The sequence below is a fragment of the Zalophus californianus genome, chromosome 2 (genome assembly GCF_009762305.2).
Source record: "Zalophus californianus isolate mZalCal1 chromosome 2, mZalCal1.pri.v2, whole genome shotgun sequence".
Taxonomy (NCBI): domain Eukaryota; kingdom Metazoa; phylum Chordata; class Mammalia; order Carnivora; family Otariidae; genus Zalophus; species Zalophus californianus.
Window position 1 is genome coordinate 2,348,785 of NC_045596.1, and position 23,418 is coordinate 2,372,202.

A 23,418-nucleotide genomic window follows, 5' to 3' on the forward strand; every position below is an offset into this window, starting at 1 on the left:
AGCGCAGAGCCTGATGCAGAGCTCCATCTCATGACCCTGAGATCATGACCTGAGCCGAAACCAAGGGTCGGGCATTTAACTGAGTGCACCACCCAGGTGCCCCGAACTTTCCTTAGCATTTTAAGCTTGGGAGGTGCTCTTTGGACACAGCTTCCCGAACTGGGGAAAGGGAAGGAAATGCACATTTGAGGCTGTGGCTCAGAGCTCTTGAGTGCCTCCTGGAACACGGTGAACAACCGAGGCACCCAGAATGCTGGGGCACCTCTCCCGGAGGACGTGCGTGAGGGGTCCCAGGGGTGGCCTGCGGGTGGTGAGCTCTGGCACCAGCAGGAGAGCTGTCCTTTCTGAAAGAGTTCACTGGCCCGCGTCCAGGCCTCCTGCCTCTCCTTCCCCTGCTCGGTCCCGGCCCTTCTGGTCTCCGAGCGGCCGCAAGGGTGACCGTTTGCAGGGCTGTCTTCCAGTTCCCAGACTCTCTCTTCAGCAGCTTCCCCTCTGCTCGCCTCTCTCCCCGGTGTCTAATCTCAGCGTTGTGCACGGCCAGACGCCTCGTGGAGGGTTGTGTTTCACGGAGGCCCCCTCACCTCCTCTCGTCTGTGTTACGGCGTCTGCCGATGATTCCAGGGCTCCGGGGCATTCTGTATCTGAACTTTCCAGTGCCTGAGGATCTCTTGTCGTTTCTCCTGGTGGGCTTTTACCTCGAGTTCGGGGGGATTTTTGAATTGTGAGCTCAAATTTGGGTGGGCTCACTTCTTGGAACTCCTGCGGGCCTCAGTCGGACTGCTTTCCTCCTGGAAGGATTAGGGAGCTGGGCATCTCGGCCCAGGAGTCCCGGGGTGTGTGGGCTGTGCCCTGTGCCCGGCGCCCAGCCCAGCCCCTGGGTCCCGCCTAGTGGCTCCTTTGCTGGGTTTGGAGCAGCAGTATATTAAAAGCATGTTTGTTTCTGTACCGTCTTCACAATTTTTCTATAAATCTAAAACTCTTCTAAAAAATAAAGGATACTTTTTTAAAAAACATGTTTGTTGCGCTTTACCTGGATCCGTTTGCGCTGCACTGAAGGCCCCATGGGCTGGAGTCTGGCAGCGCCCTGCCCGCCTCGTGCACACGGAGCTCCCCCCGCTGCCACTCCATGGCACCCCACTCTCACCCCGCCTACTTCCATCTCTTTTGGCTTCAGGGACACGCCTCTGTCCTGGGTCGTGGGTTTTGGTTCATTTTGGGGGTGGGCGTAGAGAGTTTTAGTGCCTTTGTCCCATCTGCTGAAGTCTGCGAATGTGGTTTCCACCGTGATTATAACATGAAGTTGACCGTGGCCTTCCTATTTATAGAAGTTTGCATTTTATGATTAATTTCTCAGACATGATTATTGACAGTATATCTGATTTTGTGTGTGGTCTTGCGGATTTCTTTCTCATAATCTCCAGGGAATAACGTGCCTTCATACTACTGAATTTATAACAGGATTGTAGGTGATTCACTGTCAGGACGGGAAGGACCGCTTTGCACACTGCTCATGTCAGCCTGGGAGGGGGCCTGCCCCACGCTGCTGTAGTGAAGGGCAGACCCCTGGTCGCTGAGGGCTGATGGCCCAGGGCTGGCTTGCCGCGGCACATACTCGCCTGCCCATCTGGCCCGATGGTAGTATAAAAACCAGACATGCCACCAGTGTGTGTGTTTACTGTTGGGAACGTCTTGATAAGGTGCCAGGGTACAGTTTTAGAGTATTTGTGGCCCCAGCACTCAGGATGGTTGGAAACCGTGAGCAGCCCCGTTTCCAAAACCGTCAGGAAGTGGCTTCCCCAGGCTGTTGGAGGACAGGCCCTCTTTCTGGGCCCGAAAGTCCTCCCTTAGCCGGGCCCTCTAGCCTTGCGGGTCTAAGTCCCACGAGGTGAGGGGCTCCTAGTGGGAGAGGGTCCCCCATCTTCCATGCAGGCTGGGAGGTGAGGTTAAGAGGGGCCTGGTGCCAGGAATGGGCTGTCAACTGGGCCTTTGGGAAGACCTTCCTCATGTTGTGCACTGTGGTCTCACCTGCTTCCGCAGAGAGGACACAGGGTCTTTCTCCATGCCAGAGCGCCAGGGAGGGATTCTGTAGCCAGGCCTGAGCCCCGGGGGCTTTGGTCACCACCGAGAACACGTAGCTGCGAGGATTGATCCTGCACGTGGTGACGGCTGGGGGGTGGCTGGGGGAGGCCCCAGGGCCAGTGTCTCAGCACCTGTACCCTTGGGGGCCTGGCCCTTACACCGTCCTGGGGAGCCGCGGCCTCTGCTGGGGCCAGGACATCCAGCAGGATTGCAGGGTGTCCCCCGCAGGCTCTCGAGTCCTTCCCTCGTTGGCTCCTTCCGGCTTCCCGTGTCTGTGCACCCAGATGCTCTCCTTCCTCAGCCGCTCCTCCCCTTTCCCCATTTCCCTACTGGCCTCGGCCTGTGCAGCGTCTTCTAGTCGTCTTCCTCAGACGGGCCTTTTGTCATTCCGACCGTCCGTCCTGCCAGGCCCTCCCTCACGGCCTCCTGCTGCCTACTGGCCTGTTCTCCTCTTGCACAACGTGTTCCTTCTTGCCCTGGTGCCTCTGAGCCAACCGCCCTCCTCTGCTCCACTCCCACCCGGTCCAGGCTCCCTCCTGGCGGGCGGGCTGCAGGCTGACCCCTGCGGGGCTGTCACCGGCACCTGTCTCCCGGCACCCCGCGGATGGTCTTGGGTCCCCACGCAGGCGGAGGTGATCGAGCAGCCCGGCGTGGGGCGGCCCTGGGTGCGGTGTGCAGGGGGCCTGCCTCCCCGGTGCCCCGTGCGCTCCACACGCCGCCCGCACTGACGTGGGCTTCTGAACCAGCTTTCTCTGAGGTGTTCCTAATGCTGTCGAACATGCCGGGATCTGTTCTCTTCCCATGAGAGTGGTGATGACTTGCGCAGAGCCCTGTGTCCCCGGCCCGCCCGGCTTGGGCGGGGTTCACTCAGGAAGTGGGAGCGCGGCGCTCGGCTCACTGGGGTGCCCGCGTGTCCTGGGTCGCCCGCGCCCGGAGCCGGGAGCCCCGCGCTCACACGACGGACCTGCTGCTTCCCGACTTGTCATGAGGCTTCATTAACTCATGTCTCTCTCTCTTTTCTTTCAGTCTGCAACTGTATCTGATGGGGGTAAGTCACAATTTCTGATGTCTATTTTTATTATTTTTAATTAAGTGTTCAAATTGTGAAAGTGTATTTGCCATTGATTCACCCAGAAGAGATGTTTGCCTTGCCTCTCCCCGGCCCCTGGGGGAGGGTTTGAGTTGGGGCTGAGGTGGAGGAGCTTGCCGTGGCTCCCAGGTGGCCGGGACACGAGTTCTGGAAGCCGTTCATTGCAGAGACATGTGACGAGCCTGGCCCCGAGCTGGTGGCGCCCTCCCACACCTGTGCTGATGAGTCCAAGCACGCCGGCTTGCTAACCAGCAAGCCAAGATTTCAGAGCTCTGGCCGAATTTGAGCAATTCTGGAAATTCGGGTGAGACTCAGGTGCTCTGTGTCCCTTTCCTAGGAAGAGCCCAGTGGGTGAGTTGAGGCCCCGGGGTGGAGAGGAAGCCTTCTTCCTGCCTCTAAATAGTGTCGTACGTGGGGACTCCTTTCCTGTGAGTGATCCAACACGGGGAGGCCACAGATGTCCTCTTTGACGGAAAACACTCTGATGGAACCTCAGTCTTTTAGCTCAGTGCTGGTTCCAAAGTTCCTACGATACTCATGAAGGTCCTTATGCTCGCAAGTTCCCTTTTGTTTTCCACGTGTTCTAATTAATCTATTCTTCCGTTTTTTGAGAGTTGAATTTTCTAGTGTATTAAAAGGTATGAGCCCCGTGTTCTCATGATCTGCTGGCTGTGGGTCGGAGGGCAGGTGGCGGCAGCCAGAGCGGGACAAGTGTGGGGTTCGAGGGTGCCTGGGGGCTACAAGGGAAAGAGAAACTCAGCGTGGGTTTCTCGACGCTTTCTGTTGTCCCACAATGGCTGGCTTTGGTGGTGGGCCCTGGACGGCGGCTGGCGCGGTGGGCAGCTGGGCCCCGAGCCTGCAGTCCCGCTCCCTGCCGCTCGCGGGGTGCCTGCCGAGCACCTCTTGAATTACAGACGTGCTGATCCCTGAGGCTGGGGCCATGGATCCTGAAGGTTGTTTGGGGATTTACTTATTTTAATAAAAGGAATTACGTTCCCTGTTTTACGTACAGTGATAATCATGCCATTTAATCGGTCCTTAAAAAAAAAAAGAAATAGGCCCGGTAACCAAATCCAGGACAAAAGTGAGTGGTTTCTGTAACATTCTGTTCATGCTTACCCTTTCTTTCCTGGTAGAAGACATTCATTTCTGTAGGAGATTTATAAATGTGAGAAGTTCAGTTTCATCATAAATATTAAGCCTAATCGTCGTGACAGTTTTGTTTTGTCAGCAGCGGGTGCAGGAGCCCCGGAGGTTGGGAATCTCGTCCACTTAGAGTGTGTACAAAGCCAAGCCCCGCAAGTGTGGGGAGCCCCCAGCTCAAGGTCCTGTGTGTCCTTCCTGAGGAAGCGGTGTCCTGCTAGTGGCAGGCAGGGCCCCCTCCCCTGCAGGGTCTTCCACCCCTGCAGACCTGGGTGCCTCCGGGCACCTTCCGGGCCCTTCTCCGTTTTGGGGCCTCCGTGCCATAGGCGGGAAGGGAGGGGCTCACTATTTCGTGAGCATGTCCTGGATCTCAGGAACTGCTCCAGACAGCTTATGTGTGTTTTATTTTGCTTTTAAAATTATTTTATTATTTTCCCACCTTCGATTTCTCTTCTGATTTGTAAGAAGAAAAAGTTCCTCATTGAATTTGTACACGAGTTCTAGGAGGTATACATTATATTCTGCCATCTTTACCGATGAACACACTGAGCCAGAAAGAGACTACACTGATCAGAGTCACACACCGAGTTAGTGGCTGGGATTCAGGGATTCAGACCCTGAGGCTGGCCCGAGCACAGAGCCTGCAGAGGGAACCCGGCTGCTGAGGTTCATGGCGCCTGTCTTCCCACCCCAGGTCCAGCCCCGGCCCCCCTGTCCCTGGCCCTGCTTCCCGGGGACACCTCCCCAGCGGCGGACGGGAGCCTGTTGAGTGGACCCAGGTGGAGGCTCAGGGTGGGTTTCCACACGGGGATGTGTGAGATGCCGTGCCGGCCGGGAGAGTCAGGCTCCCTGAGGGGCCTGGGAGCTCCAGCAGCACACCTGCTCCGGGAGGAGAGCAGGGCCCAGGGAGCCGATTCACAGGTTGGGGTGGTCTCCGTGTGGACGTCCCACGTGGCTTCGGTGAGGAGTCGTCACCCACTCAGAAACACTGTCAGTAACTGTCGTCTTCCGTTTCACATAGTGTCCCTTTATCTCGAAGCCTCTCACCATCTAGTTGTGTGGCTTCGTTTTAAGGAAGTGGACAATGCTGTGTTTGTGATCCTTGTCAACTTGAAGAGATTTTCCACTTTCTCACAAGGACAGGGGCTCATCGACTGCTCCCCGTAGCCAGAGACCCCCTGTGCAGGCAGGGTTAGAGGTCGGCCTCTGTGGAGGGCAAGCCAGGACCCGGGGCTGGGGGTGAAGTCCAGGGGCAGATTTCTGCCTTCAGGAAAGGAAGGACATTCTAGCATTACAGAGAGGCTTAAAAATGGAGCCATCGCCCTGTGGGAAGTTATTCAAAACTTGCTCACAGAGGATGCCCACAGCCGAAAACCAGAAGTGCAGAGGTGGGGCCACAGGCCTCTGGCGTGGCGGCAAGAGGGGCCAGCCGGCTCTCTCAGTCTGGGCTTCGGAACAGTGCGGCTTCCTTGTAATAAAAGCTTATTCTCATTTTTTATTTCTCTCCTATTTTTTTACCCCGTACTGAGCAGCTTTGTCAGGATTCCCCTCCCACCCAACTCCTACGTCCCCAAAAGGTTAGGCTGGTTTCTGCCATTCCTAGATGTGCCTTTTGAAGCTGAGAAGTGAGGAGTGAGGGGGAGCGTTCGCGTAAGCATCCCCACCCCAGGCACACGCGCGGGCATGGCCACGGGCACAGTCCCCGCAGGGGCCATGCGACACCTCCGCCCCAGCTGCTTCATGAACGTCACCTCACCCGTCTGGCTCTCAGCTTTCCCCGCACTGCTCCCAGAGCCTCTCTGTCCCCTTGGGGGCCTGTCCACGCCACGATGCCTCCCCTCGCTCCCTTCCCCGAGATTGCTGGCCCTCTGTGGCTTGCTCCCCCACTGACACCCAGCTGGGCCTGCTGCTTGCCTGCTCCGAGCTGCCGGGGCTGGAGGTGGCGCTTTCCCTCACCTCGCTGGGCACTGCCCCCTGCCCTGGTCTCGCAGGCCACTCAGGCCACGTCCCCGTCCTACGGCAGCTCCTCAGAGGGGCCTGTGCCCACCGCCAGCCTTACTCTGAGCCTCAGCCCGGCTTCGTTTCTGCCCAGCGCGGCCGACGAGGGCCGCCGTCCTGATTATTCATCTGTGTGGCTGAGTTGTCTGCCCGCCCACCCACTAGCAGGTGGCCTCCCTGCGGTGGCTTCGGCACGCCGCATGACAGGCGGTACACAGGGTGTCTGCTGGACGAATGACTGAATCAAGGCGTTCACAGGGTGCGCAGGTGCCCGCCCGAGCCTTGGTTGGGATAGTGGCTTCCTAAGTTTTTATTTCTTAGCGGAACCCTCTCCAAACACAAGCAGACAAGCTCAGCAGAACCGCATTTGGTAGAGCACAGAAGCAGAGGGTCTGGTTGAGTCGTGCGGCTGTGACCTTGGCCCGAGTGCCGGAGTGTGGGTGCGCCTTCTTCCCAGGCAGTGGGCCCACATGGGGCAGGTGTGGCCAGTCTCTTGTCTTCCTCCAGGAGCTGCCATCCATCGCCTCTTACTAACAAACACACATATTTTTGAGGTCAGTTGTAAACTCTGTGCCCTAAGCTAATAGCCGTCATTTCTATTAGTTTTATTGTTTTAACCTTTAACCTCCTGTTCGAAACAGAAACCTTTTTTGAAATCAGAAATAATACCTGATAAAAGACATGGAATCTTTAATTCTTTGTTTTCTGAATGCAGATGGCCTTCGATTTTAAGCCTACTCTCTACCCTGTTTTCTGTCTGCCCTTTCCAGGGGTGTGCACAGTACGGCGAGCCATAGGGCAGTGGGGAGATGGCCGGCGTGTCCCCGGGCTGACGGGTGAGGGGTGACAGGGGGCTGAGGAGACCTGTGTGGCCAGGGCTGTGGGGCCGCGCCGGGCGTCATCGACCCAGCACGCAGGCCTTGGCTTTGCAAACTCCGGGGCAGTGCCTGTCCTGCCTTGGTTCTCAGCACTCAGTAGCAGGGAGATGGGGAGATGTCCCCTGCTCGTTAGTTCCTGTGTAACTGGGAGCTAAGAGGCTGTGCTAGCAGGTTGGGATCGTTTAGTAACTGTAGTCAGAGTAGAGGGCAACTCTTGTGTCATTTTAGCCAGCCACTAAGATGATATATGTCATGGACCTTGGGCCTTGGGACAGGTGCCGTCCGGAAGGAAGGCTGCTAGTTCAGGCTGAGCATCCTTGGCCACACTTGGTACCTGGCCCTGTGCACTCTGGTCCATCCCTGCTCCTAGTACCCTTATTCTGCACACAGGCTTCTTGTGTTTCTTTTTACAATTATTTTAATTTTTCCCAGGTTTATTGAGGCATAGTTGACAAATAAAAATTGTATGCGTTTAAGGTATGTAACGTGATGATTTGACATACATATACGTTGTGAAATGGTTGCCACAATCAAGATAATTAACACGCCATCACCTTGCATGGTTACGTGTGTGGGGGGGGCGGTGAGGACCTTAACATTGACTCTCTTAGCAAATCACAAGTGTACAAGTTTGTGAAGTGTCACCATTTGTACCTGAGGTCCTCAGAACTTAACTCATCTTATAACTGAAACTTGCGGTAAAGCTTGTAAAGCTTGGCCAGCACCTCCGGTGACCCCCCTTGCCCCGCCCCTGCTAACCACCATTCTACCTTTTGCCTCTGTGGACTTGACTACAGTTGACCCTGGAACGACACCGGTTTGAACTGCACACTTAGACACAGACTTTTTTTTTCCTGATAAACACAGGACTGTCCTGTAAGTGTATTTTCCTAATGATTTTCTTTTCTCTGGCCTACTTTATTCTAAGAATACAGCATATGATACAAATGACACACAGAATATGTGTGGATCGACTGTGTGTGTCATCCACAAGGCTCCCAGTCAACAGGAGACTATTAGTAGTTAAGTTTTCAAGGAGTCAGAAGCTATACGTGGATTTTCAGATTTTTGACTATGCAGGGATTGGAGTTAGGGTTAGGGCACCCCAACCCCCGTGACGTTCAAGCATCAGCTATATTTTAAATCCCACATACGAGGGAGAACGCACAGTATTTGACTGTCTGGGTCTGGCTTATTTCACGTAGCATAGCATCCTCCGGGTTCATCCATGGTGTCTGGAAGGCAGAATTCCTTCTTGAAGACCGAAGAATCTCCACCATATGGATATGTCACAATTTCTTTGTCCCTTCACCTGTCGACTGACGCTTTTTCCCATGTCTTGACTGTTGCGCACGTGAGGGTGCAGGTCTCTCTGACGCCCTGACTTCAGTCCCTTCGGACACATGCCAGGGGTAGGACTGCTGGGTTGTAGGGTAAGTTCTGTTTTTATTTTTGAGGACCCTCCATACTGTTTCCACGGCGGCTGCACCAACTTACCTTCCCACCAGCAGTGCACGAGGGTCCCCTCTCTCCACGTCCTCACCAACACCCGTTGTTTGTCTCTGTGATGAGAGCCATCCTAACGGAGGTGAGGGGATCCCTCACTGGGGTTTTGACTTGCATCTCCCTGATGATGAGGGATGTTGAGGATCTTTCCACGTGCCTGCTGGCCAGCTGCATGTCTTCTTTGGAAAACTGTCTACGCAGGTCCTTTTTTATCTGGTTACTCGGGTTTTTTGTTACTGAATTGTATGAGTTTCTTGTATATTTTGGATATGACTCCTCTACCAGATAGGGTTTGCAAACCTTCTGCAGAGGGGCTTCTGATGCCATGGCCAGCACTGAGCAGGTCAGACCTTCAGCCTTGGCATTCTCTGAGTGCGGCATAGGGCCTGGAAGAGCGCAGGGAGGAGGCCCCGTGGGAGCCACGGGAGCCCCGGGGGAGCACGGTGAGGGCCGAGGAGGAGAGTTGTTCTGCTGTATGCTGGCGCTGTGCTTGCCACGGTCGGTACATGCTGCCCTGCCCCCATCTTGATGCCACGCTGCTAGGCAGGGCCAAATGTCCACCAGCAGAGTGGTGACTAACTCTGGCATCCTCACACACCGGAGCCCTCTAGAGCCCTGAGATCACTCCTCCTGCCATGGCACACGTCTACACAGAGGACCCCAGGAACGGACGGTGGTCCGTTCATGCCGGAGGCTGGGAGAGCGAGAGCTATAAGGCTCCAAGAGGTAAGGCTGTGTGGTGGGTGGCAGCCGCGGGGTGACGTGGAGCTGATGGGCTCAGCTCCGATGCTGCATCTCCCCTCCCAGCCACTGATGCCGAATCCCCACTTTATTTTTACATATTCTATATTTGAGGAAAATGACCTTTTTGGGTAAAATGATACATATGTATCATAAATAACTTAAGTAATAAGAAAAAGTAAAACAGAAAACGGCTTTAAAAAAGTCACCCCAGGGGGCGCCTGGGTGGCTCAGTCAGTTGGGCAGTTGACTCTTGATTTCACTTCAGGTCGTGAGCTCATGGGTCGTGGAATCCAGTCCTGTGTCGGGCTCCCTGGTCAGTGGGGAGTCTGCTTGAGATTCTTTCCCTCTGCCCCCCACCCCTGCTTGTGTTTTCTCTCTCTCTCAAATAAATAATATTAAAAAAAAAAAAAAAAGCAACCCAAATCCAACCACCCTGAACTAGGTGAACGTCACTGCAGGTGTTTCTACGGAGAACAGCTGAGGCTGGGGCACAGCAGGCCAGAGCCACGCTGCCCGGCGTGCCAGGTCGTCCGTGCAGATTAGGGTCCCCTGCGGTGTGGTGCCGGGCAGAGAGGACCAGGCCGGGGGCCCTCAGGCTGCTCAGTGGCTCAGATGCCCAAGGGAGGCCCGGCCAGCAGCCCCCACACGCTCCTCCTGTGTTCCCACCCCTCCTGGGTTTGTGGCCACAGAGTACAGTCACCCGTGGAATGTGCAGCCCGTGGCTGCGAGCTTCCACTCTGCAGGGAGTGGGGGAGAGAAGGCTCGCCGTCAGCCCTTCCAAGGGCTTCTCTGTCTCTGCTTTTTCACTTGGACTCACTAGCGGCTTTCTGACCACCCACAGGTGCTCTGTTCCTCACGTTTCTGCTTCTTCTGTTCTCATCATACTCCATACAGCTTGGTTGCAAAAGTCTTTATTTCTAAGTCATTAATTTGATTTTCAGACCTATCTCGTCTCTTTTTTCCTCTTTATTGGGTCTATAATAGTATTGATCTTGAGGAATTTGTTTTTCTCAGCTGTGTACTCTCCCCGTTCCCTCCTAGAACATGAAGAATTTTAACGGTCTTTGTGCTCTGTTTCCTTTCAGACCAGAGTTTGTGTTTGTCTTTTGCATGTTCTATACCTTCTCTCATCCACGCATCCGTCCATCAACCCATCCAACCATCCACTCATCCACGCATCCGTCCATCCTTCCTTCTACCCGCCCATCTACCACCCGTCCGTTTACCCATCAGTCCGTCCGTCTTCCCATCTGTGTAGGTCAGCAGTCGCCGTGACCCTGATCACTTTCTGGTACTGACATTCTCCAGCCTAGGGAGACCCCAGTGCTGAGCCCCTGTGTCCTCCCTGCCTGGGCCGAGATCCTCGGAGCCAGCTGGGGATGTACCCACAAAGGTTTAGCCCCACTCTCCCCAGCTTCCCCATTAGCCTGCCTTACTGAGAGTGTCGGGGTTCTGCTGAGTCACCTCCTTCCCTAGGACAACTCCTGGGGACTCGCGGGTTGGTTAGGCAGAGAACCTGCAGAAACTTTTTTTTTTTTTAATCTTTCTTTGGCTTTTCTCCTCCTCCTTTTTTTTCTTTCTCCTGTTTGGAACTTATGGCATGAGACGGCCTCCTCCTATGGTTGCTTTTTTGAAGTTTGCCGCCCCCCTCCCGCCTGCAGTGGTGTGGGGAAGGGGCCTGGGAGCCTACTTCACATGCCTGTACTTACTTGGGATGCTGCCATGTGCAGGCTTGTTTTGTTTCTAAATACAACTTTTAGTAGGAAATGAAAGTGGAGAAAGTAGGTTGCTATAGACGAGAGCCTTACAAATCCCCCTTTTCGCCAGCTCCTCTGGGCACCGGGTGGTGAGGGGCTGGGTCTGGCCGTTCTGTCTCCGGGGTTCAGCAAGGGTTCTGCCCCCCAGAAGTTTGAACACACCTGACGGGCTGAGCACAGCTCCCTGGGCTGCCAGACCATATCTTTCCAGGCTCTGTCCCCTCCTTAACTCTGGCTGGACACGCAGTGAACGATGGTGGGCACAGCCTGGATCAGATCCACGGGAGGACCCCCATTTCTCACCTCCAAGCTGGGGGTCTTTGCCTCCTCCCACCAGAAGCCAACCTCCAGCTCTCCATGTGGGTCTGCCTCGAGGCTCTGAGCTCCACTCACTTCACATAGTGAACTTTGATTTCTAGAAGTGACTCTTACTGTTTTAGGTGTTTGGGATTTGGAGAGTCTCTCCCTTAACGTCATCCTGCACGAGAATAAATGCAACTCACAGATAAACTCCCTGTTGCTTCTGATCGTTCACTTGATTTCTGCCAAGATGCCTTCCAACGTGCTTCTTTCTTTCCAGTTCTATATGATATTTGGAGAGAGTTTTTATTACTAATTCTTTCTTTTTTTAAAATTTTATTTATTTGAGAGAGAGAGAGAGAGAGAGAACACGAGTGGGGGGAGGGGCAGAGGGAGAGGGAGAAGCGGGCTCCGCACTAAGCAGGGACCCTGACGTGGGGCTTGATCGCAGGACCCCAAGATCATGACCTGAGCCGAAGGCAGACGCTTAACTGACTGAGCCACACGGGTGCCCTATTAGTAATTATTTCTATTGTGAATTTCTTTTTTTGAGCAAACAGAATTTTAAAGTAATAAAGCCAGTGAGCGTATACCTACCTCCCAGAAGTAACACATGTTAACATTTGAGCATATTTGCTTTAGACCCTTTTACTAAAGCATTAAAATCACAGTGGAGGTCCCCTCTGTACCCTTCCTGTGGCCATTCCTCCTCCTCCTCCGAGAGGCCCTATCTGGAAGCAGGTGTATATCCTTCCTACTCCAAGGGAATCGATTACTTTGATTCTTGGTGTGTGGGGTGGGGGGGAGCCCCTCTTACAAAACTGTAGTGTACAAAGAGTGGAGTGTACAGGCTGTTTTCATAAGCCGTGTGTCCATCTGGGAAGTGGTTATAGCTCCCAGGCTGCTCAAGTTCTGCCTCTTGCTCTGGGAGCTGGTTCCAAGGGTGCATTCACATGTGAAAATCCAGCTATGCACTTGTGACTTGTGCATTTTTCAGTCTGTGTTATACTTTCATAAGGAGTCTACTGAAATCATATTGTTTTATATGTTGGAGGTTTTTTACCAAAGGACTTTCAAAATGGTCTAAAAAATTTTAATAGATTCACTCTCAGAATATTCATAAAGTTGCTGAGAGAAAGCATTTTATAGATTGGGTCTAAAATTTGATTGGCCAGAATAATTTAGAGGAAAGGTTTAAAAGTAGACCCTGAGGTCGGGGAGGACTCAGGGCTTTTCCCAAGGGCTCTCTCTGAATAGTTTTTGTGCAGAGAGGGAAAAACTCCCGTCCCCAAGTTAGATAAACTGCAAGAAGGTAAAGGGTATGCATCTGGGCATACCACGTAGAAGGCTTTTAAGATTTTCTCTTTATTGCTCGTTCTCAGCAGTTTAACCATGATAACTCTTGATTTGGTTTTGTTGTGTACGTGCTTCTTGAGAATCAGGCATTTCCTACTTTAATTACAAGAAGGTTAGGCCGCTCGAGCTTTTCCGACTGCCCTGGAGACGTGTTCAGTTTTAGTCCTTCTTTATCTCTCCTGCGCGTCATAGTTCGTAGATTCCTTAGCTCCGTCCTTAAGTCCACTGATCTCTTCTTCCACAGTGTCTAATATGCGTTCATGCTGTCCTGTGACCTACTCGCCTCCGAGGCCGTGTCTCTGTCGCAGCAGTGCCTCTGTGGCTCCTCCAGGCCTTCTCCTCTTTCCTCACTGCGTCCCTGCCTTCCGTACACCCGCGAGCGTGTTCGCAGCATCTCTGCGCGTCTTCAGGTCCTCGGCTGCTAACGCACCATCGCTGTCATTTGCGAGTCTGTCCTGTTGACTGGTTATGGGTCACATTTTCCTGCATCTTCACACATCTAGGGATTTTCAGCTGGTGCTGGATTTTGTGGTCTTCCTTTGAAGAGTACAGAAGTTTGTTTAATAGGCAGTAAAGCTACTTGTGGGTTGGCTCGATCTCTTTGAGGCTTGTTTTTAGGCTTTTTTAGGGCAAGTCTAAGGTAGCTTTTCCCGTAGGCTGCCTTAGCCACGCTACTTAAGCCTAACACATGTGTGGTCTCCATCGAGGGACAGATGTCCAACAAGAACTGCTTGGGACTCTGAGATCCCCCAACCCTGCGTGAGCTCGCCGGCTGCTCTTTGCCCAGCCTCGTGGGGTTTCACCCCGTGCCCGCATGAGCCGGAACTCAGCAACAGGCCCCAGGGTCTCCTGTGAGCTCCCTGCAGCTCTTTCTCCACTTGCTCGTGCAGCCCCTGCTGATTCCAGCCACCCTGGGCTTCCCTGATCTAGTCTCTGTCTGTGTAGCACAGTGATAGGGCTGTCGTCTATGCGGCTCCCCCTTCCCCACGCTGCACTCTGTGGGTGCCTGTGCGGGGTGCTTGGCAGTCTCAGGACTCACCTCACTGATTTCTGTTCCATCAGGAATCAGGGTCTTACGGCGACTGTGGTCCAGTTTTTGAGAGCTGTTGTTGGTCTGTTTTGCCTAGTTTTCTCTAATATGTGGCAACCGGTCCCCGTTACCCCGTCGGTGCCACACATAGAATTCTTGTGGTACAATTTTTTTCACTGTAATTGTGGGATATGGTCTCTCAAATTCTAAACAAAACTCAGACCATGACACTTTCCTGCACAAAGAACTTCTGTGATTTCCCATTACCTAGAGAATAAAAGCTGCCCTCACAACCCAGAAAGAGTGGGTTCTCAATCCCCCCCGGGCCTGTCCCTGGTGTATCCAGCCCTGGCTCAGATTGGGGCACTTGGAACAGCCAGTGAATGAGCAAACACCGAATTCTGGAACCCAGTAAGCCTGGGCTACCTTCACATTCCTGTAATATTCTGATGGGATTTGTTGTGGCGCCAGAATGAACCAGTGAAATGAATGAGGGATCTTGCCCTGACTCTCCCAGACAGGTCTCCCGTGGCCGCTGTGACTAGGCTCTGCCTCCCACTTGGGGGGGCGGGCATCCTGTGTCTCCAGCACCGCCCACTCCTCTCTATGAACTAGTTCAGGGGATCCTAGAGGGCCCCAGGGAGTGCCCTTCCTCTGATTGGAAGCAATCTGGCGGGGGAGCTTACCTCGTCAGGAGGGATTCCTGGCTCTCTAGCTCCATACGGAGAAACACCAGGGGCCCGAGTGCATTTCCTCGAGGTAGGAGGGGCTCTCCTGGGTGCTTCCCATGCTTGAACCCATGCAGTCCTCCCTGCGAGCAGGCGGCTCCCAGTCTGCAGGTCGACAGCCTCGCAGGTCAGAGGGGCAGGGCATCTGACCCTCGCGGTCTGACAGCAGCGCACGCACTTGCCCACTAACTGCATGTGGACAGGAGGCCTGTCACGGGTTGTCCTGTAGCTTCAGCTCAGGTGTACCCGTGCTCAGCGCATTGCTACCACCAGAAGCGGATTTGTGTGAGCCTCACTTGTCCCAGTTCTTGGGTACTGAAAAGCTCTCATGCATGTTTGAAGGGTCGCTAAGTCTGACAGCCTTGACATACGTCCTCTTTCCTCAGGTTTATAAAGACAACCCTTGGAGTTAGTCCCCGTTATTGCACTCCAGCTCACTGACACAGCAGTGACTGACCTGTGGAGAAATGGCTAGAATCTGGGAGGAAGGGGTCGGCCCCAGGTTGGGTTTGGCCAGGCTCCCTGTGTCTATCCTGCTGGCGGCTGGAAGGAGGCGAGGAACCAGAGCCCCAGCCCCACGCGCAGCGCGCCCTTGGCCCTCTCTGCCCGCTTTCCTCACACGTGGCCTCTCCATTCTCAGGCCCGGGCTCTTTGCAGGCACACCACTGTTCCCTCCAGCAGGTTGCACGTGCCAGTCACTGTCCCCGCTGCTGGCGAAATGCAAGAGCGCAGATGCATAGTTACCTGCCCCCCCTCAGCTGACACATCCACTTGGAACACACATGGGACAGTCCTCACTTATGACAGCTCCCCGTTTTTGTTCCTAACGACAAGGCCCAAAACTCAATCCTGGCTGATTTGAATATAGAAACGGTAGGTAACAACTCTAGAAAGGGATGTCGATAACAGTCTAATAGAATAATTGATTTCATTCTACAAAGTTATGTTTTACATTCCATGATACTAATTTGGAAAGGCTGTTCTTTCTTCTGTTCTCACGTTTCAGGGTATTTCATTCAGACACCTCAGATGTGTTTTTGTTACAACTGTTCTTCGAGCCATGAAGACTTGTTCTTGGGGAATAAGCCATACACTGCAAGTAGACACACACCAGCGACAAGTGGCCTGAGGACTTTCCACAACGTGAACACGCTGTGTTACCAGCCCCCAGAAGCCCCCTGTACCCCTTTCCAGTCCCTGACCCCAAAGCAGACCACTAGTCTGACTGCTGACACCTTCGCTCAGTTTGTCTATTTTTGAACTTGAACACAATGCGCTCATGCCACACACCCTCCTCGGCGTCCAGCTGCTGTCCTTTCATTGAGGCTTATGAGTTTTATACATGTTGTGCGTATCAATAACCGTTCATTTCCATGGCCGTGGCCATGAGTCCACGGGACTGCTGCTGACACTTGAGTGGGTTTTGACTGCTGGCCGTCGCTGGTGGAGTGCTGTCATATGCCCGTGCGGGACCCACGGTGGGCATCCACGAGCCCTGCTGCTGGGACAGGCGGCTCCGTGCTGGCGTAAATACAGCGGTCCAGAACGGTTCCACTGTGTGTGCACCAACCAGCACGTGTGGGGTCACATCCTCTCCGCACTTCACACTGTCCCTTTGCATTTTAGCCATCAAGTAGGGAATATGGGGCATTGGGGCGTGGTTTGCGATTGCAGTTCCCTGATGACCAGGGAACTGAGCACCTTTTGCGTTTTTGGTCCCTTGGATATCCTCTTTGTGAAGTGCCTGTGCAAGACTTTTGCTCATTTTTCTATCAGATCGTCTCTCTTTTCTAGTTGATTTGTAGAAAATTTAAAAAGTATATCCTAGAAATCAGCTTGTCTTGACTTTGTGTGTACAGGTAAGCCCCTCTGTGGCTCACCTGTTCACTCCGCTAGTGGTATCTTCTACGGTCCCGTGACCGTGAAGGTAAAGCCATTGTTTTAGTGTTTCCCTCTGAAATCTCAGATCATCTGGAAGCAGTTTCTTGGGCACAGTGTGAGTCAGGGGACAAGACTCGTCTGTCCCGCCTGAGGTTCAGCTGGCCTGGACCCAGGTGTCGCAAACGCCGATCCTCTCCTCACTGAATCGAAGCAGCACTTTTATCAGGTAATCATATATTTGCAGGTCTGTTTCTGGCCTCTGTCTTTTGTCTTTTGTTCCATTGGCCTCTTTGTCTGTCATTGGGTCGACACTTCATGCTGTAATTACTCTCACTCTTGGTGCGCTATGAGATCTGTGGTGTAGTCTCAGCTTTGTGCGCCTTCAGGACCGCTCCTGCTCTTCCAGGCCCCGTGCATTTGCTCGTGCATCTCAGAGCCAGTGTTGTGTCCCTGACCGTCCTCCAGTCATCTCTGCTTCTGTCTCAGCTGGTCGAGATATAGCACTTCTGAGTGATGCTTTCTCTGGAAATGTTATTATAAAGCCACAAACAGCCATTGACATTAAGACTGTTGGGTGTAAAAATCTGTTTTGTGATCTTGGTTATGTAGCTGCTTACTGCCTTGCTCTATAAAAATCTTGAGGTCATTCCCCAGGAATAAATACTAAATCTGGCTTGGTTTATTTGTCTTTTAACTAACTGTTTCTTTTAGGTGACTGATCTCCATAAATATCTAAAACCAGGATTAATTGAGATGATTTCAGGCTAATGTGTCACCCTCAAATAGATTCCATTGTCCAAAATAAGGTGAGGGAGAAGCCTGCAACATATGAGACTTTTTGAGGATTTGTGTATAAGGTGACCCATCACATGAGAGAGAAGCCAGTGCAAAGACCATGCCTGCCTGTGGGTAGCTGGTGGGCCGTGGTCAGGCGTGATGTTGTTTGGAGTGGCAAAGGTGCGGGGCCTGACCCAGCCAGGGGTCGGCATGGCCGAGCAAAGCTGAGCCTGAAACATGAATTGAGCTTAGCCCTAGTATGGGTTTGGGGAGACAGGGGGAGTCAGGAGAAGACAAGAAGGGGCAGCTAGGGGCAGCGGGGAACCTGAGAGAGAACGCCTGTGTGCACGGGGGACGCGTGGGGTGAGGAGACAGGGTCCCCAAGCCGACCTCTGGGTTTTCGCTTTGGCACCTAGGGGATGATCGTGGTATTTGCAGGGGTGGGAAGGAGTAGGGTGGGGAGAAACAGACAGGGAGGCAATAACAAGAGTTCTGCTTTGGACCTGGGGTTTTCAAGATGCTCGCTCAATGTCCACGGGGAGGTGTTGTGTAGACAGTTAGATAAACAGATATAGAATGCAGAAATTTCGGGAGTCATCAGTGTATCAGTGGAATTGAATGCCTGGGTAAGCTTGAAGAATTAGAGATGGTGCAGAAAAGGCAAGTCTCAAACCTTCAGGATGAGTAGGGGCTGGAGTGTGAGAGGCAGCGGGGCGCACAGTGAGGCCACATCCCACCTCTGCCCCTGGCGGTGTGTGCCTCAGCGCTCCCATCTGCACAGTGGGGTCCTGGGACCGAGCTCACAGAGTTAATGCACGTGGCGCCCTGCGAGCAGCACCTGGCACGTCATCACGAGCTGCGGCAACCCAGCTACTGCTCTTAGTGTCGCTGTTGTTGTTCTGATTGCATTTGGTCTAACTGACCGCTGGAAGCAGATACAGCTGCCCAGAGGGACTGGGCAGAGAAGGAGCCCAGGACAGGTCCTGAAGAAGATTTCAAGATCGATGGGAAGAGAAAAACATCAAACGGCACAAACTCTCTACTTAGATTGTTGCGAGTCCAATTTTAAAACAAACAGCCCTGGCAGATTGAAATACTTAAATGAAAGAGGATATAACAGGCAGATACTAAGAAAGAAAAACTGGTATGAGAATACGAATCTTGGACAGAATAACACATAGTGAAAAAAAATGTAAGAAGAGAAGCTCTGTGCACCAAAAATAGAGCATCTCATTTACAAAGCAAACTTAGATGGGACCACAATATACGTGGACACGTACTCCTGGGGAGAGACTGTGATATACCTTTTTCAGAAACTAGGAGATCGAGCTGGTAAATAAATGGAAACATAAAATCTAACAAGTGTATATAGAACTTTATACCCAATAGAGAATATACTTTTTTCCAGAGGTGTTGACTATAGTTGACTATTACCTATGCCACAGATGGATTTGTTACAGATTTTAAAAATATTTATGGCATACAGAGCACATTTACTCACAGCAGTGTAATTAAATAGATGTCAATCACAAAAAAGACAACAAAAAATAATTCACACATTGGAAAGTTAAAAGCTATACTTCTAAATAATCTGTGGGTCAGGGAGAAAATTAAACTGGAAATTACAATACAATTTAGAACTGCTTCCCAATTATAGTGCTACATATTAACACCATGGGATGTAGCCAAAGTGGTTTCCGGAGAAAATTTTATAGCATTAAATGTATATATTATAAAAGTGAACAGTTAGAAAATACAGGAGCTAAGCTTTCAACATAAGAAGGTAGGAAAACAGAACAGAAAAATAAGTGCAAATTAAGATTAAGGAAATAATAAACCAGAAACTAATGAACCATTTATTCATTTAGCAATTATATTTTGAGCTCCTACTTTCTCCAGCTTTCTTCTAAAATCTGTTTTGGGCACTGGAGATACATTTGCGAACAAAACAGGGTCCCTGACTCCATGGGACTTACATTTGGTAGTGGAATATCACAGGCATATAGACGGATTATGCTGTGTTAATAGAGTAAAACCATATGATTATCGTAATAGAGGCTAAAGGAGTACCTGATAGAATTGCCCGCTCTGATTTTTAAAAGTTATACTTGATGGTTAAACATTAGAAGCATTCTCATTAGAGCCAGGAATAAGGCAAGGATGTTCCCTGTCTTAGCAACTATGTAACATTGTATCGGGAATTCTGGCCAACAGTATAAGGCAAGAAAAAGAAATACGTTCAAAAAGCTTGGAGAGGAGGAAACCAAATTATCATTATTCTTGAATGTTATTGGCATCGAAATAGAAAACCCAAAGCATATCAATCGGATGGCCAGGACTTTCAGAACTAATAGAATTCAGAAAGATAAAAATTAGTAGCTTTCCTAAACAATACACGTTGTTTCTATGGGAACATATTATATGTTGGTAAAAGCATTAAAACATATCTGGAAAGATCAACACCAAATTAATAAGATGGGTTTTCTCTGGAGATGGAAGATAGGGCAGGGATTTTAGGTAATGATAATAGAGATTTTAGATTTATGTTTAAATTTTTTTAAGGAGAAAATATTTCATGAATTATACATTAAAACCGCAAGATACATATAATTTCAAGTTATGTACCTTTTTACCTGTACCTCATCATTGGCTCGTGTATTTGGGATACATGACCCACTTACTCAACCGATGTTACTGAACGCCTCCTATGAGCCTGGCAGTATTTGTCACAGTACTGAGTAAGGAGGGGACTCACGGTATCCCCGTGAAGTCGGTACATGACTTTTACCACAGTTTTACAGAAGGGTGAGTCCCTTGCCCAGCTGGGAAGACTGGGGCTCTCATTCAACCAGGCAGCGTGACTCCAGAACCCACGCTGTGAGCCACCACACTTGTGCCGGGGGAGCTGGGCTGGAGACTCCTACTCCTAGGACAGAGCTTTGACCTCCAACAAATATGTATCAAATGAGAACCAGAGGTGGCCCATTTACCTCCCATTCACCTTAAATGTCCCCACCCAGTTTTAGGAAGAAAACATGGAGAATGGGCTCCCCGTATAGCAGAGCTCCGATCATCTGCTTATTCCACAGAAGAGTCAGGCTTGACAGATCCCCGCGGCCAGCCTGCGAGGTGGGCACCCCAGGCTTTAGTACCACCCGCTGGAGAAACAGTCTGCTGGCTGCAGTCCCGGGAGCCTTGCAGCCCCCTGCCGCTGGAGGAAGAGCAGGTGAACACCAGCTTTCTCTGGGCCGGCGGGGCTGAAGGCTCCCAGGGAACAGGGGACCGGCATGGGGACCAGATTTTTGGAACTTAGTTTTGGACAAATGACTTTTTAAACATGATTGTTTTCTTTGGAAGCCATAGAAGAGGCACAGATATTCCATTGTGTTTAGTTTTCTGTCTACCCTACCATCTTCATTAAAACTCTGTGACTCCATAGCTGCCCCCAGAAAGGCACAGATTATGGCTGCACTGTGTATACCTGCCATGTAAAGTCGGTCTTTTCCTTTGTCTCACCTTCTGCTCATAGGAGTGGTCCCTGAGCGCTGTCTCTGGGAAGGACGTTGCCTGCCGCAAACATCCTTTAGGGTTGTGTGTGCTCGATCCTTTTCATTTCTTGAGGGCCAGCACCGCATGCCCCGGGTCTGTTGGGGAAAGTGCCCCTGCCCTGTCTTCCCCTGCCCCGTGTCAGTGTAGGCCCAGGGCCTGTCGCTGTGCCTTTAGTATTCTGTGTGGGTGGCCCTACCTCGGCTGTGGGGAGGGGTTAGCAGCATTTTGAGTCTTCCTGGTGGAGCTCAAATTTGGGGTCCTTGGGCTTCTGCATCGGGCCGTGTCCTGTGGACAGGGCGGGCTGCAACTGGGAGAATTACACTTCCTATGTGGCCCTTGGCGCAAGGATAAAAGGACATCGCTTTCATAAAGTATATGTGTTTTACTCAGTGGAATGAAATAAATTAATTTCACGAAGAATTAACTAGTAAGTGAATAAGGCACATTTTTTAGGTCTAAACCAGTGTAATAAATGAATTTGATGATGGCTCATCTTTGAAAAATGTCCCATGTGCCCTTTTGGGGAGTCCCGGAGGCTCCCTGTGGTCGGATGCCACCTTCAGTCACTTGTGGTCGTTAGTGGATGGCTCTGAGACCAGAATCCTGAAAATTCAGTGTGACAAGCGACAAGATGCACCCGTCTCCGCTTGTCGCCTCACACTTCCCACACTGACCCTTTTCGGTTACTGTTCTGCCCACTCCCGTGGCCTCGTGAGCTCCTGCAGCATTTTACCCCATCTGTTTGGCATTTCCTTCTCCAGAAGGACTTGTGTCATTTCAGACGTGGAGAGTGTGTCTTGCTCTGCTTTTCCAGAACAGTGAGAAATCAGACTTCTAGTACTGACTGAGGAAAGGCTCAGAATGTAGAGTTCCCCTGTCTGGGCCCATGTGTCTCGGCGCCCCCGAGCTTCCATGCGAATTGCGGGGTGTCTAACCTCACTGAGTCCTATACCTAAGACTGTGCATTTGACTCTGTGTATATTTTATCTAAAAAAGAATTACAAAGAAAGATTGACCGCAGTTAGTAGGTTTATTTTTTGCAGTGGTATGGGTTAGCTGTTCTTAAATGATCTTGTAGAGAGTTCAGGTGTATTCTGGGCTTGAGCAAATGAGCAGATACAACCCAGGGCAATGGGAGCCCAGTTCCCCACGGTTGGGGAGGGAGTTATAGGAAAGGAGAATGTGCTCGGGGTTGGGTTGGAGTTGGAGGTGTCAGTATGAACTCATGGTTCTAGTAGATGTACAGATAAATGTGGAGATGCTCGTGTGGCTGTGTGCACGCATGTGAATCTATTTCCTAGCTCTGTCCGCTGGAAAGTTCTGGAAGCAGTGAGACCGGCCAGTGGCAGCAAGCACCCCTCGTGTGCAGATCTTGGTGCCCAAATACCACGCTTCAGTAAAAGGAACCAGCTGTCCCTGACACCACACCTTACTTGCTGGTCTGGAGCAATGAAAGGGCACTTGAAAATCAGGAGACACCCAGTGCGCGTGCAGGCTCACCGGAAGGACACAGGGGCCAGCGCCACGGGAGGCAGAGCATACAAGAAAGGGAGAAGAAAAAACCCAGACATTTATGGATTATAAGCCACTGAATAAAATAAAACCCCACCGAGTGCCTGCTCATCTAGATAAATGGATTTGTAAAAAATGGGGAAGAAAGGAAAGCTCTTCCTTACAGTGGACTTCTGACCGGAAGTGGAGGAGGGTGGTGGCCACGTGCCGGATGGGGGACCAGAGTCACCCGTTGCCCCTCCCAGGAGACAGCAGCCCTGTGGTGGAGGAAGAAGATGCCCCACCCAAACATCACCAGGGTTGCAATAAACTGACATCCTGTGCTTCCTAATGAGAGGTGTCCAGAAGGACATACGTCACTGCCTGAGGATTCCTGCCAAATCACGAGGAAACATCAGACAGCCCACACTGAGGGGCAGTCTGCAAAGTAATGGCCAGGGTGGAGGTCTGGAAACACAAAGGCTGGGAGTTTTCAGAGAGACATGACAGCTATGTGAGCTGAATTTGATCCTGGGCTGAGCTGCGGAAATAGCTAGAAAGGACATTGTTGATGACATTGGAATACGGACTGTGGTACTTTTCCCAAGTTTGGTCATTGTGCTGCGTTTGTGGAGGAGAGTGTCCTCGTTCTTCGGAAATGCACACTGAAGGACTTAGGGGCAAAGAGGGCCATCGTGTGCAGCTAAATCTCCAACAGCTTGGAACGTGCGTGTGCGCGTCTGCGTGCGCGTGTGCGTGCGCGTGTGTGCGTGTGCGTGCGTGTGTGTGTCTAGAGAAGGATGGGAGGGAGGGGGAGAGACAGGATGATCTAGCAAATAGGGCAGAGTGTAGGTAGCTGTCTGGTGAATCTGGGTAGAGGGTGTGTGGGAGTTCCTTTTACTATTCTTGTCACCTTTCTGCAAGTTTGAGAGTATATGCAAGTAAAAAGTTGCCCCCAGAAGACGGCACTTAGAGCCTTCAGAAAGGGGCAGTTTTAGTGCAGGTGAGGGTTTGCATGCACCTGCTGGTTCAGCCCCCTGTGCCTCCCCATCTAACTCAGCTGCCCTGAGGGCTCCGCCTTCCGGAGCCGCACCAGCCGTGGCTCCAGTGA

General features: G+C 51.7%; 1 protein-coding gene across 5 annotated transcripts in view; it reads left to right on the forward strand.

The window, feature by feature from the left end:
* Nucleotides 1-23,418, forward strand: part of RGS12 (regulator of G protein signaling 12) — a 109,973-nt gene that overhangs the window by 57,885 nt on the left and 28,670 nt on the right. For all 5 annotated transcript variants that reach the window (XR_004819911.1, XM_035726099.1, XM_035726101.1 and 2 more), the window contains exon 4: nucleotides 3,106-3,127. Coding sequence is in view for 4 of the 5 variants with exons in the window: in XM_035726099.1 (XP_035581992.1) it covers nucleotides 3,106-3,127 (22 nt within the window). In the remaining variant the exon portion in view is untranslated. The remainder of the gene's footprint in view (nucleotides 1-3,105; nucleotides 3,128-23,418) is intronic.